The sequence below is a fragment of the Colossoma macropomum genome, unplaced genomic scaffold, assembly GCF_904425465.1.
Source record: "Colossoma macropomum unplaced genomic scaffold, Colossoma_macropomum, whole genome shotgun sequence".
NCBI lineage: Eukaryota > Metazoa > Chordata > Actinopteri > Characiformes > Serrasalmidae > Colossoma > Colossoma macropomum.
This window is the reverse complement of record NW_023494790.1, coordinates 5,552,457-5,576,941: the sequence shown is the minus strand read 5'-3', so window position 1 is coordinate 5,576,941 and position 24,485 is coordinate 5,552,457. Positions and strand designations below refer to the sequence as shown.

Below are 24,485 nucleotides of genomic sequence, written 5' to 3'. Positions count from 1 at the left end.
ACAAAAAACTGGTGGATGGAAAACCTGCTAAATTGCTGAGGAGCCAAAGACTTTTGCTCAGTACTGTAGTTCTGGGTTGCCCAGTCCTGGTCCTGGAGGTCTGCCACCCTGGACAGCTCAGATCCAACACAGCTGGCTCTATCATTCAAAAGCCCCTGAAGGCCTTCATTACCTGGACCAGGTGTGGTAGATTGATCTGTTGGTGTCAGTCTTCACACGGCTGATTAAGTGAGCTCCTGTTTTGTTGGAATGAAAACCTGCAGCCGCCGCGGCTCTGTGCAGAGAAGACTGGAAACACCTGTTGTAAGAGTTCATTTATAACCAGGACTGTGGTCACAAACGGGATGACTTGTTTTTCCCATTTGTGTTTATTTGTTTGTTTCTCTCCAGGTTGGATCCCGGAGGGCTGGCAGAGCAGGGTGGGATTAAGATGGGGGATCAGATCCTGTCCGCTAATGGAGTGAGCTTTGAGGATGTCACTCACGGCAGAGCGGTGGAAGTCCTGAAGAGCCAATCACACGTCACACTGATTATAAAGGTGTGTACCTCACTCACACACACACACACACACACACACACACACACACACACAAACATGCTACAGTTTAAAGGTTTGAAATCACTTTGGTATGTTAGATGTTTTGTTCACTATTTGTTCACTACTATACAGTCATTTTTCATCAATTTACCAGCCTCAAGAACACCATTTTCACCACAAACACTGAGTATTCATTTTATTAGAGCCTCTTTCTGGATATTAATTTTATTAGTACTACTCTTTGGGTATTGAATCCGTGTTGCTTCATTCTGCATATTAAGTTATTTATAAACTCGTTTGCATATTAAAGTTATTAGAACTTCATTCAGAATATTCAATTTATTAGAACTTCTTTCTAGATAGCAGTTTATTAGAACTACATTTTGGATATTAATGTGAGCATAACTAAATTAAAATCATTAGAACTTCATCCATCCATCCATCATCTAAACCGCTTATCCTTCTGGGTCACGGTGGGGTGCTGGAGCCTATCCCAGCTGTCATTGGGCGGAAGGCAGGATACACCCTGGACAGGTCGTCAGTCCATCGCAGGGCAGACAGACAGACACACATTCACTCACACACTCACACCTAGAGGCAATTTAGCACGTCCAATTAGCCTGACTGCATGTTTTTGGACTGTGGGAGGAAACCGGAGTACCCAGAGGAAACCCACGCAGACACAGGGAGAACATGCAAACTCCACACAGAAACGACCCTGGTCGCCCGGCCGGGAATCGAACCCAGGCCATTCTCGCTGTGAGGCAACAGCGCTACCCACTGCGCCGTGCTGCCCCTTAGAACTTCATTTGGATATTAATTAGAACTTCATTCTGGATATTAATTTCTTTATAACTTCATTCTAGATATTAGTTTATTAGAGCTACATATTGGATTTTAATGTTATTAGAACATAATTCTGCATATTAAAATTATTAGAACTACGTTCTGGATGTTACATTTATTAGAATTTCATTCTGTATATTAATTTTATTAGAAGGTAATTCTTGAAGTTTTACAGCTTTTTCAGTCATGTTAGAATCTTCTATGGCTCTGATTATTATTCAGGACACATCTAACATTTCTTCGTTTTTATTTACTTCCAAGTGATTGTATGAAATGAATGATGTTGCACAAAACTGAAATATTAGAGACACTTTGTGTTTATAATTTGCTGTAATTTGCTGGACTGTAGTAAAAGCATGTCCTCCACAGCCGAACACCAACCACAACAAACACACACACACACACACACACACACACACAGTGGTGATGAGGTAAGGCAGCAGCTGCTGTATGAGTGTAATGTTGTACTCTGCGTGAGGGACGAAGCCACTGTGTGCATTATTTACAGCGCTGTAGGATCAGGTGTGATATGGCCAGACTGCTTTAGCTTTGAACTCTGAACTCACTCCGCTCTGTCTGCCTTATGTTAACACGCTATTAAACTTTAATACTGCAGTGATAGTCTTGGTGTACACTGGGTGCTGATATGCGACGGCTGGTGGCCAATCAGGAACCAGAAAGACAAAACAATATACAAATAAAGAAATCAAGATTTTAGAAATGAATTTTATAAAATTACACTAGACCTGGATGATAAGGCGATGTAACCAGATATCGTCAATCATTGACAAGTAAACCATACATGCTTAAAAGGCGATGATTGGCATGTTGGGAAAGTGAATTGACAGAGAGCGAGAGAGGTCTTATTCCCCTTAAACATGTAAATAATATTAAATAATATATACACAAGGTGTGCCCTGTGATGGACTGGCGACCTCTCCAGGGTGTATCCTGCCTTCTGCCCAATGACAGCTGGGATAGGCTCTAGCACACCACCACGACCCAGAAGGATAAGCGGTTTAGATGATGTATGTATGTATGTATGTATGTATGTATGTACACAAAGTGTTTGGTTCACTTTTACTGTTAAAACATTGGGTTGTCCTGGAGTCTTAGTGAGTCTTTATGCGAAGGTAGAGTGAATTCCCCGCTGTCTCACCCCGCTGCAGATTTTTTTACGCTTTTTCTTTTTCTGAATTCCAGAGTGACTCTGCTGTAATGACAGAAAACACCTGTTTTTAATCAAGCCTGTAATCATGGCTTGGAAATCACTCATTTAGTGCACGTGTTGCAGTCTGAAGTTTATCCAGCGGGGCAAAGCGTCACAAACCTACACCTTCAAAAAATGTTGGTTGGCTGGGTGGAGGGGGGCAGTGTAATTGATAATTACACTAGAAAATACCGTGAAATTTTTTTAGACATTGCCCAGGCCTACATTACTCTGTATTTGGTACTTCAATGCTTAAAATATCATTTTACAAAGAAAATAAGACATTTAAAACAAATATTAATTAAATAAGTGTTTTTAGTTATATGTTTGTCCTCTCATTGGGTGTCGGGGTGGAGTTAAGGCAACTTAACTGAGCCAAATCAAACATCCTCATGGGCTGACTTGGCCTGTGGGCCTCACTTTGGGCAGCACTGATATTGAAAGACAGAAAATATTATGAATGGATTATGATTATTTAAGAAGTTTATATTTTATTTTCTAGATGTTGTACAAATACACTGTAACAGGACATTACGCAGTTTTTTGTCTTTGTTGTGGCAATGTTGGTGGAAAGATTTATTGACATCAGATGCTGACCAGACTAATGCACAGAATGCTTTATTAGCATTTTTATTAGTGTTTTTTTAACACTTTATTAAAATCTTTGGCATCTGAGAAAATGATCTGTAAAGCTGTTTATCTGGGATGTCAGCATTTGTTTGCGAGTTTCAAAAAGCACTAAGATTAGAGTTAATACAAATAAACCATCCATTGTGGCTGTTTTGTGTGTGTGTGTGTGTGTGTGTGTGTGTGTGTGTGTATATATGTGCGCGTTAGTTTAACCATTTCCAAATCTCCCCTCAAGCAAATCCAGTATTTACAGTTCCATCCAACACTTACTTTATCTAATCAGTCATTCATTAAATCCATGCGATGGCTGGAACCAAACCTGCAGTGAAAAGAAGGATTGCTGAATTTACTTAATTCAAATGTGTACATCTGTTCCGCATGAATACAATATTACATCAACTGAGTTTTTCCCAAATATGTGTAAACTGAAAGAAAAAATTGTGTTGATGTATCATATTTTATTCATGTGGAACTGATGTACAAGTTAAAATCAAGTAAAGTCAATATAGTTTTTTTTTTACTTTAACCTGCTAATTAAAACTTTCTTAAAGACAAGACGTACTAGTTGTGTTTTGCTGTATATATTTTATTTGTGTTAATGTCATATGGTGTCTTTTCTGGCTTCTTGGCTGTGTAAGACTTTTGCATGGTACTGAAAATGTCAGTACTGTTGGGATAAGACCTTGTATCTATTTTTTTTTTGTCATTTTTATATTTTTAACATAATTGAACAATTAAATATAATATGATTTGTTGCATCCAAAGTCTGAGTGCAGGTTAAGCTGAACACCAGCGTCTCTGCCGTTTCCCTCTAGGATCCCAAAGTCTGAAGTAGGCCTAATCTTGCCTAATCTGAACATGTTTGAGCAGAAAAAGCATGTTGGATTCGACTGAAGTCATAGCATAACATTAACACCTTCCTCTGAGTGAGAGCATTTGTTTTATTTGACCTGCAGGAGGCGGGGAGATACCCTGCGTATCAGGAGATGGTGGCCGAATACACCTGGATGGACAAACGTAAGACAAAACCTTTTGTTTGAGTCTTTGACCTCGAGCATTATTCCTTTCATTTTGCAGAGTCATTTGTATGTAATTGCATAACTAACTACATTCACGTTAAATTTACACCGTTTAAAAGTTTACAATCAATGTTTTCAGTATAATGAGTCCCCTTTGGTTGTAGACAAATTAATAGTATCATTCTAATATGATCGCTCTTTAACAGGTTTGATAGTAGGGCAGTAGGAAGCTGCAAATAACAATGATGAAATGTTAAATGTAGAACGATGAACAGATGAGTGATGACGTCTAAAATGGCTGAGAAAGCTGTAGAACATTAAGAATGTAGTTGTAATAAAATGAATATCCAGAATGCATCGTATTTCTAAAGTGGAGATCAAAGCTCAAGACAGATAACAATTCTAAATAGATGATTACATTTCACAAAATACTTGGAATATTGAGTAAAACATCTAAACATAGACTTTGGTGCATTGTTTATAATATTTAAATCTACATTATGTTATTGAACACAAATTTAAAAATATTTATGACGTTCTGTATTTAGGTTTAAGTCTGCGCTTTTGACTTTTTTCAGTTTGTTTTGATGCCAAAAAATGTCATAAACATGGCAAAAATGTATAGAATGGCTTTTCTTTCTGCAAAGCAAGACTTTCCGACAGCTTTTTATCAAATTCATATAATAAAAAATATGTCTTCTCCTACATTCAAACACAAGCGCTTTAAAGAGTATTCCAAGAGAACTCAGTCTAAACTTGGTGAAGGAGGCGTCTTCTGGGGATGTGTGAATGATTTACTATTGTCATCATATCTTTGTCAGGATAATGTTGATTTAGAATTTGAGACCTAAATATTGAGCTGGACCTTCTTTTTGAGGCTGCGCGTGTGACGTTAATAAATAAAGACCCATGACATGGTCCAAAAACTCCTGCTCGCCTCTGGCGTCTAATTGATTATTTCAAGCTCTTTACTGGGCGACTCACAGCAGCGCACACTGTTACGACCCGGTCTAGCGTCAGGGCATTAAAAATTGGTGTGGTGCGAAATGTATGCTTTGTGAATGTGTTTGTAGTGTTTAATAATGAGACCAAACACAGCAAATAGTTCTTAATAGCAAATTCATAGTTCATTCCCCCACAATGGGGAAATTTCACTTCCGCATTTAACCCATCTGTGCAGTGAAACACCACACACACACTAGGGGGCAGTGAGCACACTTGCTCGAGCAGTGGGTAGCCCTGTCCACGGCACCCGGGGAGCAGTTGGGGGTTAGGTGCCTTGCTCAAGGGCACTTCAGTCATGTGCTGTCAGCTCAGGGAATCGAACCGGCAACCTTCCGGTCACAAAGCTGGTTTTTCTTCGGGTTTGGCCAAAACAACACACAGAACCCACACTAACTCCAAGACAGATACTAAATAGCCTTAACCAAAACAAAAGAATAAACAAAAGACAAACAGCTTACCTAACTCCCTGACTGACGCAAAACATAGACAAAGCCCAAAACCCAAACAAAATGCTAGCCAAACCCCACACCTGGTGAAACTACTTACAAAATCTACAAAAAGGGAATCTATATACAAAATATACAACAAGCTAACAGGTTTAAATAGGGCGGGGCTAAATCAAGGTCAACAAAGCAGTCAACAGGCCAAACAGGCAAACAAACAAGTAACAGCATTCAAGTGAGCAAAAAGCTGTTGGTGGAGCCGAGGAGGCCTCTTTTGTTCTTCCTGCCTGATGACATCGTAACTTGAACTTGACTGGAGTATGGACTGGAGTATGGACTGGAGTATGGACTGGAGTATGGAGTGGAGTATGGAGTGGAGTATGGACTGGAGCGAGTGGTGATTAGTTGAAAACACAGACTGGTTAATGGAATAAGGCTGCAACTGGGAGGACAGAACAGAGGCACAGACAAACAACAACACTCACCAGTATTTTAGCCTGTTGTTTTCTCCTGACTCAGTAACGCTGCTTCTTTCAATTTTAAGAAAAACAATTACGCATTGCTGCTTTAACGTTATTATGAAATTACACTGTGCTTTTGTTATTTCTGTAATATTGGGCATTGGAACTATGGAACATTCTATCGCCCACTATTCGCCCAGCACCTTCAATCGCTGTTTTTAAAACAAGGCTAAAAACATACTTATACAAACTGGCATTTGAATAGTGAGGGGCTGTGGTAATTATACAGGTTAAAGTCTGTGTTTTAAGTCTTTTTTTTCTTCCCTATTTTATGTAACTGTACTTATTATTTTTATATTTTAATTTCCTTGAGAGTGCTTAATAAATAAAACTTACTTACATTGAGATGGACTTGTATTATAAATTCTTTGATGATGCTGTTTATCCTTTTCTTTCAGGGAGCAGTAAAATGTTCCATTCCTCCTCTCAGGGCTCAGACTCACACTCCTCCGCCTCCTCTCTGTCCTCTGGAACACCCCTAAGCTCCATCACTGGACTCTCACAGGCCACGCTGCCTCTGTGCCAGCCCTTTGGAGCCCAAATGGCCGACATGTCCAGCTTTATTGAGGGCCAGTTTTCCCTAGACGGCTCTGATGATGCTTTCCACACAGAGCAAATGGAAACGAGCTTGAGCCGAGGCCCCACTGAGCTACTGCAGGACTCAGCCATTCGTAATGAGGGAGGAAAGGAGAACAGAAGAGGAGGAGAGGAGGAGAAGAAAGAGGGGAGAAAGACGTCTCTTCTGATGGCTCTAAGCAGGCCTAGTCCACCCATCCGCAGGACACAGAGCCACATGACTGTGTCAGGTCAGTGATGTTTCAGGAGCACTTCTTATACTAAAGCAAGACAGCCTTTCTAAGTGAATTCAGGAACTTTAATCTCCATAGAAAAGCACTGACCAATAGAGTGGGACGGGGAAGCAACACACGAGCCTAAGGTCGACATGCCCAGTGCCATGCATCAGCTAGATGTTTATAAAGCCCCCCCCCCTAGTGATGGAGCTCCATCTATTACCTTTGGGATGAGTTGGAGTGGCATTTCCATAACTGACCATCCAACATCAGTACCTGACCTCACAAATGCTTTTGTGGCTGAATGCCATCAAATCCTCACAGCAATCTTCCATCAGCTAGTGTAAAGCTTTCCCAGAATAGTAGAGGCTGTTACTATAGCAAAAGGGGACAAACTCTCTATTAATACCCTTCATTGCTGCCATCTCGCGACATCCACTGTCTGATTTCACGCATTTGCAGACTGAGATATCCAGTAGAAATTGGAGTAAGAGTTTACAGGCACTGAGAAATCTGATTACTGAGCTAAAATCCAGCTCTCTTTATCAAATTTCTTAATCAGATTTCTAGATCGGAGTATGGTGTTTACATGACCATTTGATTATGATCGGATTATTGAGTGCATGTATATGCACTCAATGATAAACAGTTCCTGTCCCATCACCTTTCCTTTTAACAGCACTTCCAGAGATTTAGATTGGGCATTGGTTTGCTCGTAATCCAATCACAATCTGATCTCAGTGTTTATACCTGGCTTTTCATTTGGTAAAGTTGTGGTAAAAATCCAAACATGATCAGATCACCGAAAGCACATGCTGTTGCCAGGCCTAAGCGGTCTCTTTGATACTTTCCTAAAGCCACTCTTGAATTCATCCTTCTCCCTTCCACAGAAGACGAACAGAGGAAAAAGAAGAGGAAGCAGAGGGAAAGCAGAGAGGAAGGCACGAGTCCACTGCAGCGCTCCAGAACTTTATTTGGCCTGCGCTGGAAGAGGAACTCCTCCAAATCCCCGTCCAGATCCGAGCCTGGCTGTGGTAATAGAGTCTACTTAAGCAATAGAACACGAGAGGGAGTGTGATTTGACTGTGATTTGGTTGCAGGCACGAGCCGAAGGTGAATAACATCACAGCCGTGATATTATTCGCAATAACACACGACCTCAAGTGTTCTGTTGCTTTTTTTGCACAACAGTTCAATGAATAAAGTAAGAAATTAATAAATTGGGCTGTGAACGTGGCGATTAATATGTTTTAATGTGTTTCCACCAAATTATAGTTCCTTAACAAGCAACTTGTTGCTACGTCAGAGTAACAAACCCCGCTCACTCGCTGCTCAGTCTGCTGTAAGCCTCGTCTTTCGAAGTACGGACTGAGCCATAAAACTGCCGCAATATCAAGTTTAGCTCAGTTTTGTCAGTTTTTGCCAGATCAGTATTAATGTTGTTTTGTTCCAGCCAGTCTGTAAAGCATCTTACAGCCCATTTAGTTTGGCGAATGGTGTTGGGTTCATTTCTGGCTGATTCCAGGTTGTTCAGCTGTTCTTCTGTCTCAGCTGCCGACTGAAAAGCTGCTCAGTGGTGATGACAGTTTGGGAATTTAGTGTCGTCTCATCTTCAGAGTCTGACCAAATCGGCTGTCGGTCAAATCTAATCTTAAAAGTGTCCATTTTCTGTTTGTGGCAAAGTAAGAAGTAAAAACGTTCAAATGGCTTGAGCGTCTCCTACAGCTGTCAAAGTCCTTGCTTAGCAACGGCGTCTTAGCAGAGTGAGGCAGTGTTTGTGAAAAAACCGTGATGTTATGGCGAAATGGCGTGATGTTATGGCGAAATGGCGTGATGTTATGAGTGGCCGGAACTAACTGTTGTGAACGATAATGAGGAAGTGTAGAGCAGAGTGTAAAACCACATGATCTCGAAATACAAGGTAGAACTGTCCAGTTAAGGACAACACATTTTCTATTACGTTTAACACAAACAGCATATTAACACAAGGAGTGCAGTTTTCAAAAGGGAATTTCTGCACAATTAAATTGTTAAAATAATAATTTAGAGTGATTTGTTGTGAAATGTGAACTTTTTCACTAAATTGTTCACAGTGGTGCTGATAGAAACCAGACGTTCAATGTGTTTAATGCCCCTGGAAGCTACATCACAAGAAAAGATTATGAATACACTGCCTGATGCCTGAGACTTTTTATGTCATCATATCATTTCTGATAGTTTTGGGAAGGTTTTGGCTTAAAACATATTTTTAAAAGCCATTCATGGTGGAGAGATACATGCAGGGTGTTGTCCTCGGTCCTCAGAGAAAATGTACCACTAGTTTACCATCATAAACACTGCATACAGAAAAGACGTGTAGGTTCACTTGGTGGTAAATAAAATGGCTATATTTGTGTTGTTGACATAATGACCCCTCTAGTTCTTGTCACCACCACTATAAACTCCGTAAAGAGTCTCTACAATGAACCGTTTTACATCAAACCACTCTGAATGGCTTATCATCTACTAAATTATACGAAATGTTGGAAAAAATCAGTGTAATTCTCCTTAACTCAAATATCTTGTGTTCTGATTACACATTGTGTGACACAGATATGCTGTGTTTTTGGATTGTTATTAATCACTCATTTTCAGAGTGTGGGACTGTATTTACAGGACTCGTTAGAAATACAAGAATACCCTGTGCATGCATTACGTTTGGGGAATTTTTTTGGACAGCTCAGTGGCCAATTCTCAGTGGGGCTACATCATTAAATATTTGTGTTTCTTGAAAATGCTAGGTGTCACTGTCATGGCCACATGCAACAAAGAGAGATACAGTAGCAGTGGGTCTTCTGTTGGAAGTTATATAGAGTTTGTTTTGGTAAAACCAGGAGTACTGCAGTATGTTCACTCCTGCTTAAGTCAGAGCAAGTTGGCTGGTCTCCAAAACTCCACAAGCACATCCTATTGAAAGTGTCTCTGGCTTTAATAGGCCTTTATGAACTCTCACTAGGCATGATGTGGATGAGACTATAAGAAACTATAAGAAAGAAATTACACTGCTCTTGTTTTAATGTAACATTATGGCTTTTCATCTGTTTTATTGACCTGTTGGGAAGTGAGTAGATTGGGTGCTCAGTCTTTCCTGTGCTTGTCTCTGACCACAGTTAGAAATTTGGCAGGAAGAGTCAGGAGACTGGAGTTTATTTACACATACAGAGTGTGGGTACAGCGTGGTCAGTCAACATTCATGTGCATGCAGACAGTCACACGCGGGCATAGCTTGGTCATCAGTGTGTCACCAGTCCAGTTCAGTCACCAGTCTAAAGAATACGTGGTCTGACATGGTTTAAGTAGAGATACTTGGGGTTGGCAGAGAAAGCAAAGAGGTAGGGGAAGTAGGTGACAATCAAAAAGTTGGGGAAAAAGGGGAAGGGGGTCTGGGGTCAGGGGAGACCCCAGGGGATAAGGTGAGGTTGTTGTTGGCACACAACTGTAAGACAAAAAGACTACCTATGGTAGAGCATAGAAGAAAGCAAATGTGAAAAGACCTGTACTTTCTCTCACCAGGGACTAAGAATCATGGATTGTCAGACTTGGACTTGCTTACTCAGGTAGAGGAGATGGCCACCAAACTGCTGGAAGAGGAAGATGTGGCTGTGGTCATGGAGATTTGCAGGCGGGTAATGGAAACAGTATAATATAGTGTTACTGCCTAAACAGCTGACTGACAGAACTACCCAATTAGTCTATATCCTTACATATTCACGATGTTATATGTTGTAAAAATGATGCTGCTGTTTTTTTGCAGTACACAAGGGAGCAGGAGCTGAAAACTCTAGTGCTCCCCTTGCTGGCCATCCTGGACAGGCCAGAGAAGCTCCTGCTATTGAGGGAGATCAGGTGGGAAAAACTGGAGAGGAAACAGAATTGAATTTAGTGAATAAGGTTCTCTTTAAATCTGGACAAAACTGGGACATCCCTCATAAGAAATCTAGTCTGCTTCTGTCCCTATTCTGTGACCAGAATAGCTGAACTGGGCTTGAATTTTCCTCTTTTTCCTTTTTCAGAATGCTTGTCATTAAGGATGACCTCCAACAGTTTAACAGTATGGTGGCTCCCTTTGAAGAAGAGGCCTATGACATACTGAAAAGACGTTCTCGTAAGTTTAACATACAGGATATATTTGTAAAGCATTAAAACGAAAGTTCTAATTTAAAGTATCTAATTATCTATTATCTAATTTAAACCGTTTTTCTCTCACTCCAAATGCAGTCTCTCAGCCCAGGCATGTTTGGTGTCTGAAAAGAGCAGTAAACTTCAAGATACTAAACATGTTTTGGCTGATTGACAATTTTTAAGGTTAGAATAAAAGTGTGTAAATTTGATTTTGAATATGCTACTTAAAGGAATGGTTTGGCTATAAAGCTAATTTTTACAGTTTTCCACTTAGCAGAGATAAAGTCCATCAGCCAGGACATGTTTGGTGTCCAGATTTTGCTTCTTTAGTTTAGCACTGGAGCTGCAAGGCTAATAAACACAAGAACTCAAGTCACCCAGATCTCATTTTTTAAAATATATTCCCAAAACTTCACTCAGACTGCATCAACAATACAGTACAATAAATATGAAAGACTTACAATAAATACAAAACAGAACCCAGGCAGTACACGGTACTGAGAGTATGTGGAGCTGTGCAAAGGAGGATGTAACATACTGTGACATATTAGCAGATAGTCTAGCATATATGAGCATAGCAGTCACTGAGAAACCAGAACAACAGCAACGAAATACAGTATATGGTTGATACAATATTCTAGCAGCTGACTGGGGGCAGTCGTGGGCTGGAGGTTAAGAAAACCAGCCTTGTGACCGGAAGGTTTGCTCCCCTGAGCCGACAGTACATGACTGAAGTGCCCTTGAGCAAGGCACCTAACCCGCAACTGCTCCCCGGGCACTGCTGATAGGGCTGCCCACTGCTCCGCGCAAGTGTGCTCACTGCCCCCTAGTGTGTGTGCTCACTAGTGTGTATGTGGTGTTTCACTGCATGGAGGGGTTAAATGTGCAGGTGAAATTTCCCCGTTGTGGGACTAATAAGGGTCACTTAATGTTGGTACCGTCAGTGTGATTTAGAAAATATGTGTATAAATAGAAACAACAGAAATTGCAAATGTGATCTAGCAGATGCCTGTGAGCTGTGTGTACAAAGAAGCGGTGTAATTCGGCACATGTTGTCTTAATCCTTGTGTGGTGTTTGTATGTGTGTGTGTGTGTGTATGTGTGTGTGTGTGAGGGTGGACAACATGGACAGGCTGCTGACTGGCTACAGCTGCTAAAGGAGAACCCTACACTGGCCACTTGTGATATTTTAAACATCTGGTATTTTAATATAAATTGTTGTGGCTGTATTGATTTAAAGAACAATAATGTGGTGGGTCCACCAGACCACTGAGTAACAAACACAGCAACAACACACAAGGGTTAAGTGGCTGACCACAGCGTTTAGTTATACAGTTTTGTCCATTTTATATCTTACAGTAAGTCATACTTTGTCCTAAACCACATTTGATAAGTCTGTGTGACCTTAATGAAGAGCTGGATGTGATTTAAAGGGGGTTGAGAGAAGTTTTGAGGGATGGATTTAAAGAACAGATTTGGGTGACTATAGACTTCTAGTGTTAGCGGTTAGCCTTGTTGCTCCAGTGCTAACCTACAGAAGCAGAATTTGAATACTGTGTCCTGGGTGATTCACTACGTCTGAGGTAAGTGGGAAATTTGTGTAAATTGGATTTTTCAAACCATTCCATTAAAGGGAAATTCCACCTATTTTTTTAAATTTAAGCACAGTTCAGTTGACCGAGTGTTTCAGAGTGGTCTGATGTGAAATGCTGTGTTCGAGAGAAACTTGCAGAGTCAGAGTTGTTCACAGTGGTGATAAGAACAAGACATTCGTAGAGTTCAATTCTTTTAAAAATGACATAATAGCTTTTACATGAAATGGTTATAAATACACTGCCTGATGCTTGAGACATTGTTTTACGACAGTTTTGAAAAGGTTTGGCCTAAATTTTTTCAATCCATTTGTGGCAGAGTGGTATATGCAGGGCGTTGTGAGGAAAACTAGTCCCCAAAGACAAACTTCATGATCCACAATGTTAAACTGGCCAGTCTATGATAAGACGGGATGTAATTTAAAGGAGGTGTCAACAAAATATCTTACATGTAACTATGGTATTACTCTGTTTGGTGCATGATAAGTTTTCAGAATTACCACTATTTTACCTCAACGTTACATATAACAGCTCAGAAGACTGATGTAGGTTCACCGGTGGTTTTGGATAGTAAATAAAGCGGCTACATTTGTGTTGTAGACATGGTGACCCCTGGTTCCTTTCACCACCACTGTAAAGAAATCTGAGTTAGTAAGTATCTCCATACTTAACCATTTCACACCAAACCACTGCGAATGTCTTTGTTTACATCTCAGCAACTGAACTAGGCAGAAACTTTGATTGGTGGAATTCCCTTTTAATGTGTAACTCTCTCTCTTTCTCTCTGTTGTAGGAAGGTCTTCCCCTCTCCGTTCCCCAAAGGCTGGCCACGCCCCCAAACGCCACCTTATTACACCTGTACCTGGTGAGGCAACGTCCAAATCAACCTTGGTCCTGGAGGTCCACTCCCCTGCATTGTTTAGTAGTTTTTAGTGATCCAACTAATCGGCTTGTTAACAGATCACTATCTAGTTAAAGTGGCTGTGTTAAAGCAGGAGAGGCTGTACAATGTGCAGGGCAGTGTGTCTCCAGGATCAGGGTTGAGAAACACTGGTCTATATTACATCACACATGGTTTAGGATTGAGGTTAAGGTTAGGATTATTACTTAAGTGATGGTTCAGGCTTAAGCCAAATGTACACAATTGTCCCTTCTGCCCAAATGAAGTCACTCAGCCAAGACAGGTTTGGTGTCTGCAAGCTTGTTTCATTTTAGCACTGAAGCTACAAAGCTATTTATTTTGTTGATTAATATGGTTCCAGTTTCGTTCCAGTAATATACTTGGCTTTCTATATTTAACCCATTTATGCCCAAAGACAAGCCTAATGTTTTATATCTCTAATATTAATCAATGTTAGGATTTTGGACAGCAAGAAAAAAAATGCAAAAATAACTATGGACAATAATTTCGCTCAGAATCTCACATATATTCATAATTTACCAATTCATTATTGTGATTTCACGTTATGAGAATCTTTTTAAATCAAACTCCTTGGTAGTTTTCATGTGTGAGCCATTTTTGTGTTGTACCTTCTTAGACTTTGCTCCAAAAAGGGTTATTTATTTATTTCTTTAAAAGGGTCAGTCTCCATTTGGATGGGAAACCTTGCCAGAAACTTTTCAGGGCTTAAAAATATGCTTATAAATGTCAGGCACAGCTCCAAAGGTCAGTATTTACACAGTGGAACTAAGATTAAATAACACTTTTCTCTTATGATTTCTCTCATTTTTATCCTGCTTCATAGCTGCTCTGCATCTGTAAAACAGCTTGTCACAAACAATTTTCAGCATTTGAGAAAACATTTTTAAGATAAAACAATATTTTTAAGAGGTTTAAGTCAGGAATTTGTATAAAACAGATTCATGTTTACTTTTTATATCATGAACTTTATACTACATTTAAAAATTATGTATTTTTTTACGAATTCATTTGTCAGAGATTTTGGTCACTGGAGTTATCAGGACTCTTATTTTACATTTTAACAGTATTTTCAGATCTATTAAACTGCTTCTTTGGGTCGAAGCTCATCAGAGAGGCATATGAGAAGGCGAGTCACACTCGCTCACTGTATTTCATTAATTTATTAATAATTTTGTTTATCAGGCAGTTCATAACTTCTATGTGTCACCGGTGTTATGTGCTTTAATGGCTGGGTAATTAAAATAATGCCATATATCATTTTATTACTGATTTTAAATAGTTGCACAAGGACGGCCAGTGAGTCAGCCAATTTACAAAATCCTCAGATTTAACCAGAATGTCACTGGGGTCACAGTCACTGGTGTTATATCATATTCATCCAACACCAGTGACTGTAAAATATCTTTGGAATTAAGCTCTCCTTTCTGCATATATGATAATAGGAGATGTTATTAGACATATTAAGATTATTCATTTTTGGGTTGAAAGAAATTGATTTTTTTAAAAATATATCCACCTGAATTCCCACTCCAGATGGAGAAAGACTCATTTATTTATTTAATAAAAGAGAATTCTGTTCATTTCAATGTGATCATTTCTCATGAGCTAATAAAATGAGCCAATATCTCAGTAAATCATTTTAATATTCACTTTATATGCACACTAAAACCCTGCAGAGTCAATGCTGTGCTCAATGCATTTCAATAGGAGCCTCTCTCCTTCATGTATACACAGTGCATTTATACACATGCTTCATGTACAAACCATATTACGGAGACTTATGATGTCTTGTGATGCCAGTGTGTGATAATTCTGCATTCTGTTTGCATGTTGCTAATTGCCGACCATAAGCTTCCATTAATTGTTAGCTACATTAGCTCCAGTGCAAAACTAAAGAGGCAAACTTCAGACACCAAAATGTCTTGGTTGATCGACTGGAAATTGGAATGTTTTTGGCCGAACCTTTTCTTTTAGTGGTTTCCTCACAGCCTGTTATGTGTGTGTATATGTTTCAGACCAGCAAGGTGGTTTTGAGCTTCAGGATGCTGAGGATGTGGACAGACAGAACCGGCTGCTGGAGGAATTAAAGCATCTTCATGTGACTCGGCAGCAGGGCGAGATGTCAGAGGCCTCCAGAGCTTTCTCCCCTCTGCTGGACATCCCTGTTGACAGCTATTCTCCCTCAGATGCCCTCAAACCCTCAAGAAAGTCTCCCGTGCTCCCCAACTGGCTGCTGACAGAGAACACGTCTCCTGCCACAGACGATGGCCTGGTCATCTCAGATGAAGATCAGTGTCATTTGGAAAATTCCAGCTCAAAAAAGTGGAGGTTCCCCTTTAGAAATGGACATTCAGAGAATAAAGCTAACAGGCGAGAAAATGAGGAACAGGATGTTTTTTTCACTGTAGTGGACACTCCTCGCCCCAAGAGGCCGCTGTTGTCCCAGGTCTTTGGTCCACTCAAGAGGTCACAGAGCTCCACAGTGCCCTCTACAGGACACGGTGGACAAAAGCAGAAGAGTAAACATGGTCTGGTGCGTTCTGGTTCCGAGGGCAGTCACCATGATGGCTATACTGACCAGGAGTATGAACTCAAAACTGTCAGCATCAGCAAGACCAAACAGTCACTTGGTGAGCATCACCATCACTCTGAACTTTCTTAACTTTATAATTATTTCTATCTTCAACAAAGGGCTTCACCAAACCCTTCCAAAGCATGTATTACTGTTAGTGCTAAAACGGTTTTCTCTGTTCTACTCTTGAATGTTCTGTTTTGCTAAAGTTAACCCCTTAATTCCTACCCAGTTAGCAAAATGTGTCTGGCCCACTGGTGGGCCACATCCTTTATTTGTTCTGGCCCAAAAAACGGCTGGGTCCTCGGTCCAGATCTGGCCCACACACTGTGAAGTGAATAAAACTAAAGGATATGGCCCAAATCTGGCCCAACTATATTATTGATCCACAACAATCATGCCAGAATTGTCCCACAAATGTAGACATAAGGCAGAACTGTATGAAGTTGTCCAGGATCTGGCCTTATTCTGGCCCACATGCCTAACGTCTACCCGGTAGCCAACCAACACTCATATAGGACAATCAGAATTGGCCCAAACCTGTCTGCTATCTGGGTATTTTTTAAACTTATTTTTCAGTAACTTAGCAATAAAGATGCCAAAAAGGAGTTCTTTGCATAATTCCATTGCAGAACCACTTGTGGTTCCCTAATAAACCTTTCAATGGACTGTTCTTTAGAGAAATGTGATGTGCAAAGTAATATAGAACCTTTACAATTTGTCAAGGTTCTTTAAACCTTTAAAGGTTTCTTCTCTCTTTCTTTAGAGAGAAAGTGGCTGTTCTATGGCATCGCTTAAATAAACTTCTGTGGCACCTTTTTTTAGGCGTGTACAGTGAAACTAATTATAATTGATGCAGTTCTGAAAGGGAGGAACTGGAGCGTCAGCCCCAGATCATTGGGGTTTAAGGGGTTAAATTATGAGTAAATGTAAAAGATGTGCTGTTTTTATTTTTGGGATGATGAAGGGATCAGCATTTCCGGCGGCGTGGAGTCCAGGGTGCAGCCTATGGTCAAAATAGAGAAGATTTTTCCAGGAGGAGCTGCATCTTCTAATGACATACTGAAGGTAACATCCATCCACTACTACAAACCTCAAACTCTGGCTCTCTATCCTGGTCACACCTGACTCAGCTCATGAAAAATCCAAAAACTACTACAACTGTGCAGTGCATGGATGAGTCTGAGAACTGTGTTTTGTCTTTGAGCTTTAATCGAGCCTGAAACTTCGGTCCAAACCTGAACACAGCCCAAAGACTTTCCGTCTGAGCTTGACCTGAAGCCCCCCAGAGCAACTGCAGGTTTTCAAAAGTTCCTTCCACTTTCTAGAAAGGGGCTTTCCTAATCTGACTGGAGTTTCCCTTATCATGGAATACCGAACTTTACTCACCATTTTAGAATAGAAGAGTTTGAAGTAGTATGTAAACATACAAACAGTCTATATATGGAAACCAAGATGCAAAAATAAATTCACTGTTTTCGTGATGTCACGAAATTAAACACATTTACATATATCTGACTATTCGGCCTACAGTTTAGCCAAGTTTAGCCCGCCCGTTCATTGCGACGTTATAAGGAGTGTCATAAGGACTGCTTTTGGAATGAAGTGCAGTACAGGACAGCCAATCGGAACAGAGCTCATTTGCATATATCTGATGTAAAGGCACAGTAACAGAACAGCCAGTTTAAGTCAGATGAATAAAGAGAGGTTGGAAAATGGTCATGCAATGGATTATGACTTTTTGGTGCATAAAGCCACACAAAAGAGAATATCATGGAAAACAAGATACAAAAAATGTAAACAAGATATGGGACTTTAAATTTCATCAGATACTGTGATATATGCTGGAAATACAAGGATCAGGCATAACATTATGACCACCTCCTTGTTTCTACACTCATTGTCCATTTTATCAGCTCCACTTACTGTATAGGTGCACTTTGTAGTTCTACAGTTACAGACTGTAGTCCATCTGTTTCTCTGCATACTTTGTTAGCCCCCTTTTACCCTGTTCTGTAGTGGTCTGGACCCCATGGACCCTCACAGTGCAGGTACTGTTTGGGTGGTGGATGATTCCCAGCACTGCAGTAACACTGCGTGGTGGTGGTGTGTTAGTGTGTGTTGTGCTGGTCTGAGTGGATCAGACACAGCAGTGCTGAGTCAAACTATTTCGAAATGTTTACAGATTTGCAAATGCCAGTACTCTTGTCTGATTGCAGGCTGCCACTCTTCTATCTAGTCATTTCCTTTGATTTCTGATTCCATTTCCTTTTTCTCATCTCATCTCATCTCATCTCATCTCAGGCTGGGTTTGAGCTGGTATCAGTAGATGGGGTTTCCCTGCAAGGCATCACTCATCAAGACGCTGTGGAAATCATCCGGCAAGCTTTCAGCAACAAACTTGTGGACCCCATGGAGCTGGTGGTGAAGGTCCCCAAACACTCCTTAGTCGACTGAGTGATGGACAACAATGTGCCTTAAACCAGAACACTGAGAGAAAAAGAGACCCAAGTGATGGTGTCTCCAAAGTCATCCTCCGTTCAGACTTTATTTGTAACATGCATTCTGTATCACTGTCTTTTATGGATCGTGGACACATCAATTCATTCTGTGCACTGCCACTACTATCATGAGCAAAATATGAATGTATGAGTCAATGACATATAAGGCTTTCAAAACGATATTAAAAAAAATTGTCTTAAAACTTTAAATATAATGCACATTTTTGCATCTGAAGAATCTGTTCAGTGTGTTGATATTTGTTTAATACCTTTTAAAATCGTACAAATTCAGGGGAGACTCAGTTTTACCACCTGGCAAATTTCAGGTGATGCAACCACACATTTAATAAAAAAAATATATATATATCTAAGATATTTACCAGTACTGAAAACATATATACTTGTATTTGTACTTGGACACCTGTGGTTTCAAACAAGGGTAAACAAGTGTTTCTTACCAATTTGCTAAGATGCTAAGATGGATTTGAGTTGTACTGAGATTGAATGTGTTTAATACTAAAATGGGATCTGGGTCTGGTACAGAGATTGGATTTTGGTCTGGTTCTGACATGGATATGGGACTGGTACTAAGACTGAATTTGGCTCTGGTTCTGTGAGGGTATTTGGGCCTAGGTCTTTCTTATACCAATGCTTGTAGACCCAGTTCTGAGATAAATTTGGGTCTGATACTCGCATTGAATGCGAGACGTTGAATTCCATTGTGGTATTAAAAAGGGATCTGGGCCTGGTACTAAGATTGGATTTGGGTTCTGAGATGAATATGAGTCTGGTGCTGAGAATGAATTTGGGTTTGGGACTAAAATGGGATTTGAGTCTGGTACTAAGATTTGATTTGGGTCTGGGACTAAAATGAGATTTGGGTCTGGTGTTGATATTTGATTTATATCTGGTACTAAAATGGGATTTAAGTCTGGTACTCAGATGGATTTTGAGTCTGGTACTGGGATTGGATTTGGGACTGGTATAGGGATTTTGCCACGAAGTACTAATGCTATTAGTTTGTGATGTCTGAATACTTTTGCCCCATCATTGCTTTTGTTTAAAAAATAAAAGTATACATTTGTTTATGCTTACAAATACATACATTTTTGTTCAAGTAAAAAATTTTTGTTCAAGCAAAAAATCATTCAATCAATCTACTTATCTATCCATCCACCCATTTTATAGTCCGCAGAATTGAACTGTCATTGAATGCGTACACATGCACTCAATAATCCGATCATAATCGGATTTCCGCAGTTATCCGATTATTCAAATAGACATGTAAACACCATACTCTGATCTAGAAATCCGATAAAGAGAGCTGGATTTTAGCTCAGTAATCAGATTTCTCAGTGCCTGTAAACTCTAACTCTGATTTCTTTTGGATTTCTCAGTCTGCGCATGCGCGAGAACAGACGTTGGATGTCAGCAGAACACTGTTGGAGCGGCGCTGAAACCAAACACGAAATAAAGGATTTGAATATTCTTCATCTTCTAGATGATATATGTTCATATTTTCAAGTGGTTTGAGTTTTAAATTACGTTTACGTCGCGTCTTCTTCTGTGAGTCTATCGGCTCACAGTGTTGATCAGATTACTGACAATATCTGATTTTCTGCAATTCTGCATTCTCAGCACTGCAATAACACTGATGTGGTGGTGGTGTGTTAGTGTGTGTTGTCAGTGTTACTACAGTGCTGAGAATCATCCACGACCCAAATAGTACCTGCTCTGTGAGGGTCCATGGTGGTCCTGACCACTGAAGAACAGGGTAAAAGGGGGCTAACAAAGTATGCAGAGAAACAGATGGACTACAGTCTGTAATTGTAGAACTACAAAGTGCACCTATATAGTAATCTATCTATATAGATAGATACCTATCTGCCAAGCACAGCACCAACACCATCATCAAGTTTGCTGACGACACTACAGTCATCGGCAACATCACCAACGATGATGAGGGAGCATACAGGGAAGAAGTGAAGCTCCTCGCTGAATGGTGCACTGCCAACAACCTCTCCCTCAACGTCAGCAAAACCAAGGAGCTGATTGTTGACTTCAGGCGGGGGAGCAGAGTGCATGCACCGCTGAGCATCGAGGGGACGACGGTGGAGAGAGTGAGCAGCTTCAAGTTCCTCGGGGTCCACATTTCTGAGGATCTCACCTGGTCACTGAACACATCCCACATCATCAGGAAAGCACAGCAACGGCTCCACTTCCTCCGACGGCTGAAGAGAGTCAACCTGCCATAACAGCTTCTCTGCAACTTCTACAGATCCACTGTGGAGAGCATTCTGAGCAGCTGCATCACAGTCTGCCACTGCTGCTGAACACAAGGCCCTGCAGAGAGTGGTGAAAACTGCCCAGCGCATCACCGCGGCTGCCCTCCCACCCATGCAGGACCTTTACAGCAAGAGATGTCTGAGGAAGGCCCTCTGCATCTCCTCCGACCCCACACACCCCAGCCATCCGCTGTTCCAGCCTCTGCCATCTGGAAGGAGGTACAGGAACATCAGAGCCAGAACCACCAGACTCAGAAACAGCTTTTTCCCCCGTGCTGTTAAACTGGTGTCACCAGCTACACTACCCTCAACCTGAACTCATACAGACTGACCTCTGTTCACACTACTTCACACCAACCTCAACCTGATTAACAGACTGACCTCTGTCCTCCCCCTACTATCCCTCAGATCGCCATCAGCTCAGAGACTGTATGCACCATGCACTTTAACCCATAGTTTGTTGCTCCCTGCCCTCTACATACCCTATTGCACCTACTGTTATATTAACAGTGTTAAAGTACCAGCACACCTACTGCAGTGTATATACTTGTATTTATTTTCTGTATTTATTGTTCTATGTCCCTGCACTATATCCTGTCTTGCACTATGTCCTGTCTTGCACTATGTCCTGTCTTGCACTATGTTGTCTGTAATTGCACTGGAGATCTAGCCTAAAAGTGTTTCGTTGTACTGTACAACCCTGTTTCAGTATAATGACAATAAAGTTGAATGAATTGAATTGAATTGAATTAAGTGGAGCTGATAAAATGGACAATGAGCGCAGAAACAAGGAGGTGGTCATAATGTTGCGCCTGATCGGTGCATACGCACTCGTTGAGTGCAGGGAAGAAAGATAAGGTGTAATATGATAATTTTTTCTAGTTATACTGAGCACTTCGGCTGCTGCATTCTGGACCAATTGAAGCTTGTTTAAAGATTTACAAGGGCCAGAAAGGCCTTACAATAGTCCATCCTCAAGGTAATAAAGAAAGTCACCAGCTTCTTGCTGTCTTTTAAAGAATATATTTCACAGAGTAAGAATATTATTTCGTAAACACGAAAATGAAATTCTGACAATATTGCATATATGCGCATCTAATGCCATTATTTATTTAGTGCACCCGCAGAATAAGTCTGTATTCACTCGTAATAGGCAGCGTTTTAATGTTGTGCACTGAGTGAAACTGCAGTGTAATCGTAATGTTGCTCAGTTTAACCACAGTCAGTTTTTTTCTTTGACTGCAGAAACCCTGAGGCACCAGTTTCTGCTGAAGCAGTTTTGAAAGTGTCACCACAGACTGAACATTTCCTAACATGCTTTTCTGATGCAAAGATGTAAGATCTGTGTGAAATTGTGAACGGGTCGTTGCAGTTATCAAATGGTCCGAGCTGGTTTAGGGGGGTGCAAGTTGCAGGTGTGATAACAGTGAAAATATGATGTTATCATATTATGGCGGTGATACATCAAAAGAAGATAAACCTTAAATGAGCTTTTTGACAGATCAGAGGATGTAGTTCACACGGTAGAACGGTGCATGCTAATTTTTAGAGATGTACATTTAAAAAGCCGGAAAGGACTGTGGTTGGTTTGAAATCATACATTAACGCAAGTGTTAAAATGATAAGTTCATCAGAGTGTTTAATACAATCGGAAAAAAAAAGAAAAAGTTTATTACTTGCAGCGTTCACCTTCCCACACATCCTGGAAAACCTGGGAATGTACAGATGAGTTTTCCAGTCATGGAAAATAAGAAACTTGATATAATGTCCTGGGAATATGAGTGAAGTTTGGAAAAGTGTACATTTGTGCTATAACGCCACACAGTTGGCATATTTAAACATATAAAGTAAAAAAAAAAAAATGGTATCTTGTCAAGTAAAATTATCTCAATTATAGTCAATAAATCTAATATTTGTCATGTTGATATTTTTGTAAGGATAATTTAAAATTATTACCTTATTTCAAGATATTTTTTTTACTTGTTTTAAGTCATTTTAAAGCAAAATTATCCCATTCTATTGGCAGACAATTTTGTTGAAGCCAGCAAAATTATCTGCCAGTATAATGAGATAATTTTACTTGATAAAATGACCTAAAACAAGTAAAAAAATGTCTAGATAAGTAATGTTATAATAAGTGCACAGTCGTCTTAAAATGGGAACAGTTAGACATATCAACTAGATTTAAGATCATTTCGCTTGACAAGATACCATTTTTTTTGGCATTGTAATGCCTAGTTTGAGTGTCCATTCATACTCATTTTAGTTTGGAAAGCCACAGTATCGTACATGGACAGATATGTGGACGCTGTATTGTAAAGCCTGGTATATTATCATAGCAGCTTCGTGCAGAGTGCAGTATTAGTTTCAAATATTTTAGTAGAACTTGTGATCAAATTATGACTGGTTTGTGTCAGTAGATGGGTCAGTCAGTAAGGGGTCATTAGGGGTTATATTGTTGACTTTAAAGGGCCCAAATACTAAATGTTTCTGTTCATTTTTCCTCTGAGGTCCAATTATAATATTCATGTTGTGTTATGTACCAAAAACAGCCATGAATAATTTTTACATGACCATGTTTCAACCTCTCTTTATCACTGAGAATAGACAGTTACAGCTTAAAGTCCTTCTGCACAAATCTCTACCAGTGTTGCCCAATGACTTCCTAATATTACAAGAAAATCGGTTTAGTCTGCTGAAGAACTAAAACCAGGTGGGTGTTTGTGCCCAGCAGTGACCTGAAGCAAAATGCAAAAGGTAGCCTGCAGTGACTTCAGTGAATATTTTTGTGTGAGCCAGTCAAAGCCCTGATCTAAATCCCACACTTATATATCCAGTTGTTGGCCAAAGAACTTGATCCATGCCTGAATTTCACAAACCTGAGCATCGTTGGCAGTGTCTAAACACATTTGCAGATCATTAAAACATTAGGACATTAAGTTAGTTGAACCTCAGATTGAGGAGGAACAATGCGGATTCCGTCCTGGCCGTGGGACAATGGACCAGCTTTTCACCCTTCTCACGGATTGTTGAGGGGGCATGGGAGTTTGCCAACCCAGTCTACATGTGTTTTGTGGATTTTGAGACGGCTTACGACCGTGTTGCCCCGAGATATCTTGTGGGAGGTCCTCCGGGAGTATGGGGTGCCAGGGTTACTATTCCGGGCCATTCAATCTCTGTACGCCCGGAGTGAGAGATGTGTTCGTATACTCGGCATTAAGTTGGACTCTTTCAGTGTTAGCGTTGGACTCCGCCAGGGTTGTGCCCTGTCTCCACTCCTGTTCGTGATATTCATGGTCAGGGTGTCAAGGCGTAGCCGGGGTCAGGAGGGCATTATGTGTGGAGGCCGGAGGGTGGCGTCTCTGCTATTTGCAGATGATGTTGTTCTTTTGGCTGGATCACATGGATGCCTCCAGCGCGCACTGGAGCGGTTTGCAGCTGAGTGTGAA

At 40.4% G+C, this 24,485-nt stretch overlaps 1 protein-coding gene across 1 annotated transcript in view; it reads left to right on the top strand.

Annotated features, from left to right (window-relative positions):
- The window catches only part of pdzd7b (PDZ domain containing 7b), a 29,573-nt gene extending 8,567 nt beyond the window's left edge, over positions 1-21,006 (top strand). Inside the window, exons 6-17 of the mRNA XM_036571815.1 lie at positions 391-538; positions 4,181-4,241; positions 6,611-7,018; positions 7,894-8,037; positions 10,556-10,668; positions 10,797-10,888; positions 11,056-11,147; positions 13,550-13,621; positions 15,694-16,308; positions 17,218-17,318; positions 18,555-18,680; positions 20,644-21,006. Of these exons, the coding sequence (XP_036427708.1) occupies positions 391-538; positions 4,181-4,241; positions 6,611-7,018; positions 7,894-8,037; positions 10,556-10,668; positions 10,797-10,888; positions 11,056-11,147; positions 13,550-13,621; positions 15,694-16,308; positions 17,218-17,318; positions 18,555-18,680; positions 20,644-21,006 (2,335 nt within the window). The remainder of the gene's footprint in view (positions 1-390; positions 539-4,180; positions 4,242-6,610; positions 7,019-7,893; positions 8,038-10,555; positions 10,669-10,796; positions 10,889-11,055; positions 11,148-13,549; positions 13,622-15,693; positions 16,309-17,217; positions 17,319-18,554; positions 18,681-20,643) is intronic.
- Positions 21,007-24,485: the final 3,479 nt, after the last annotated feature.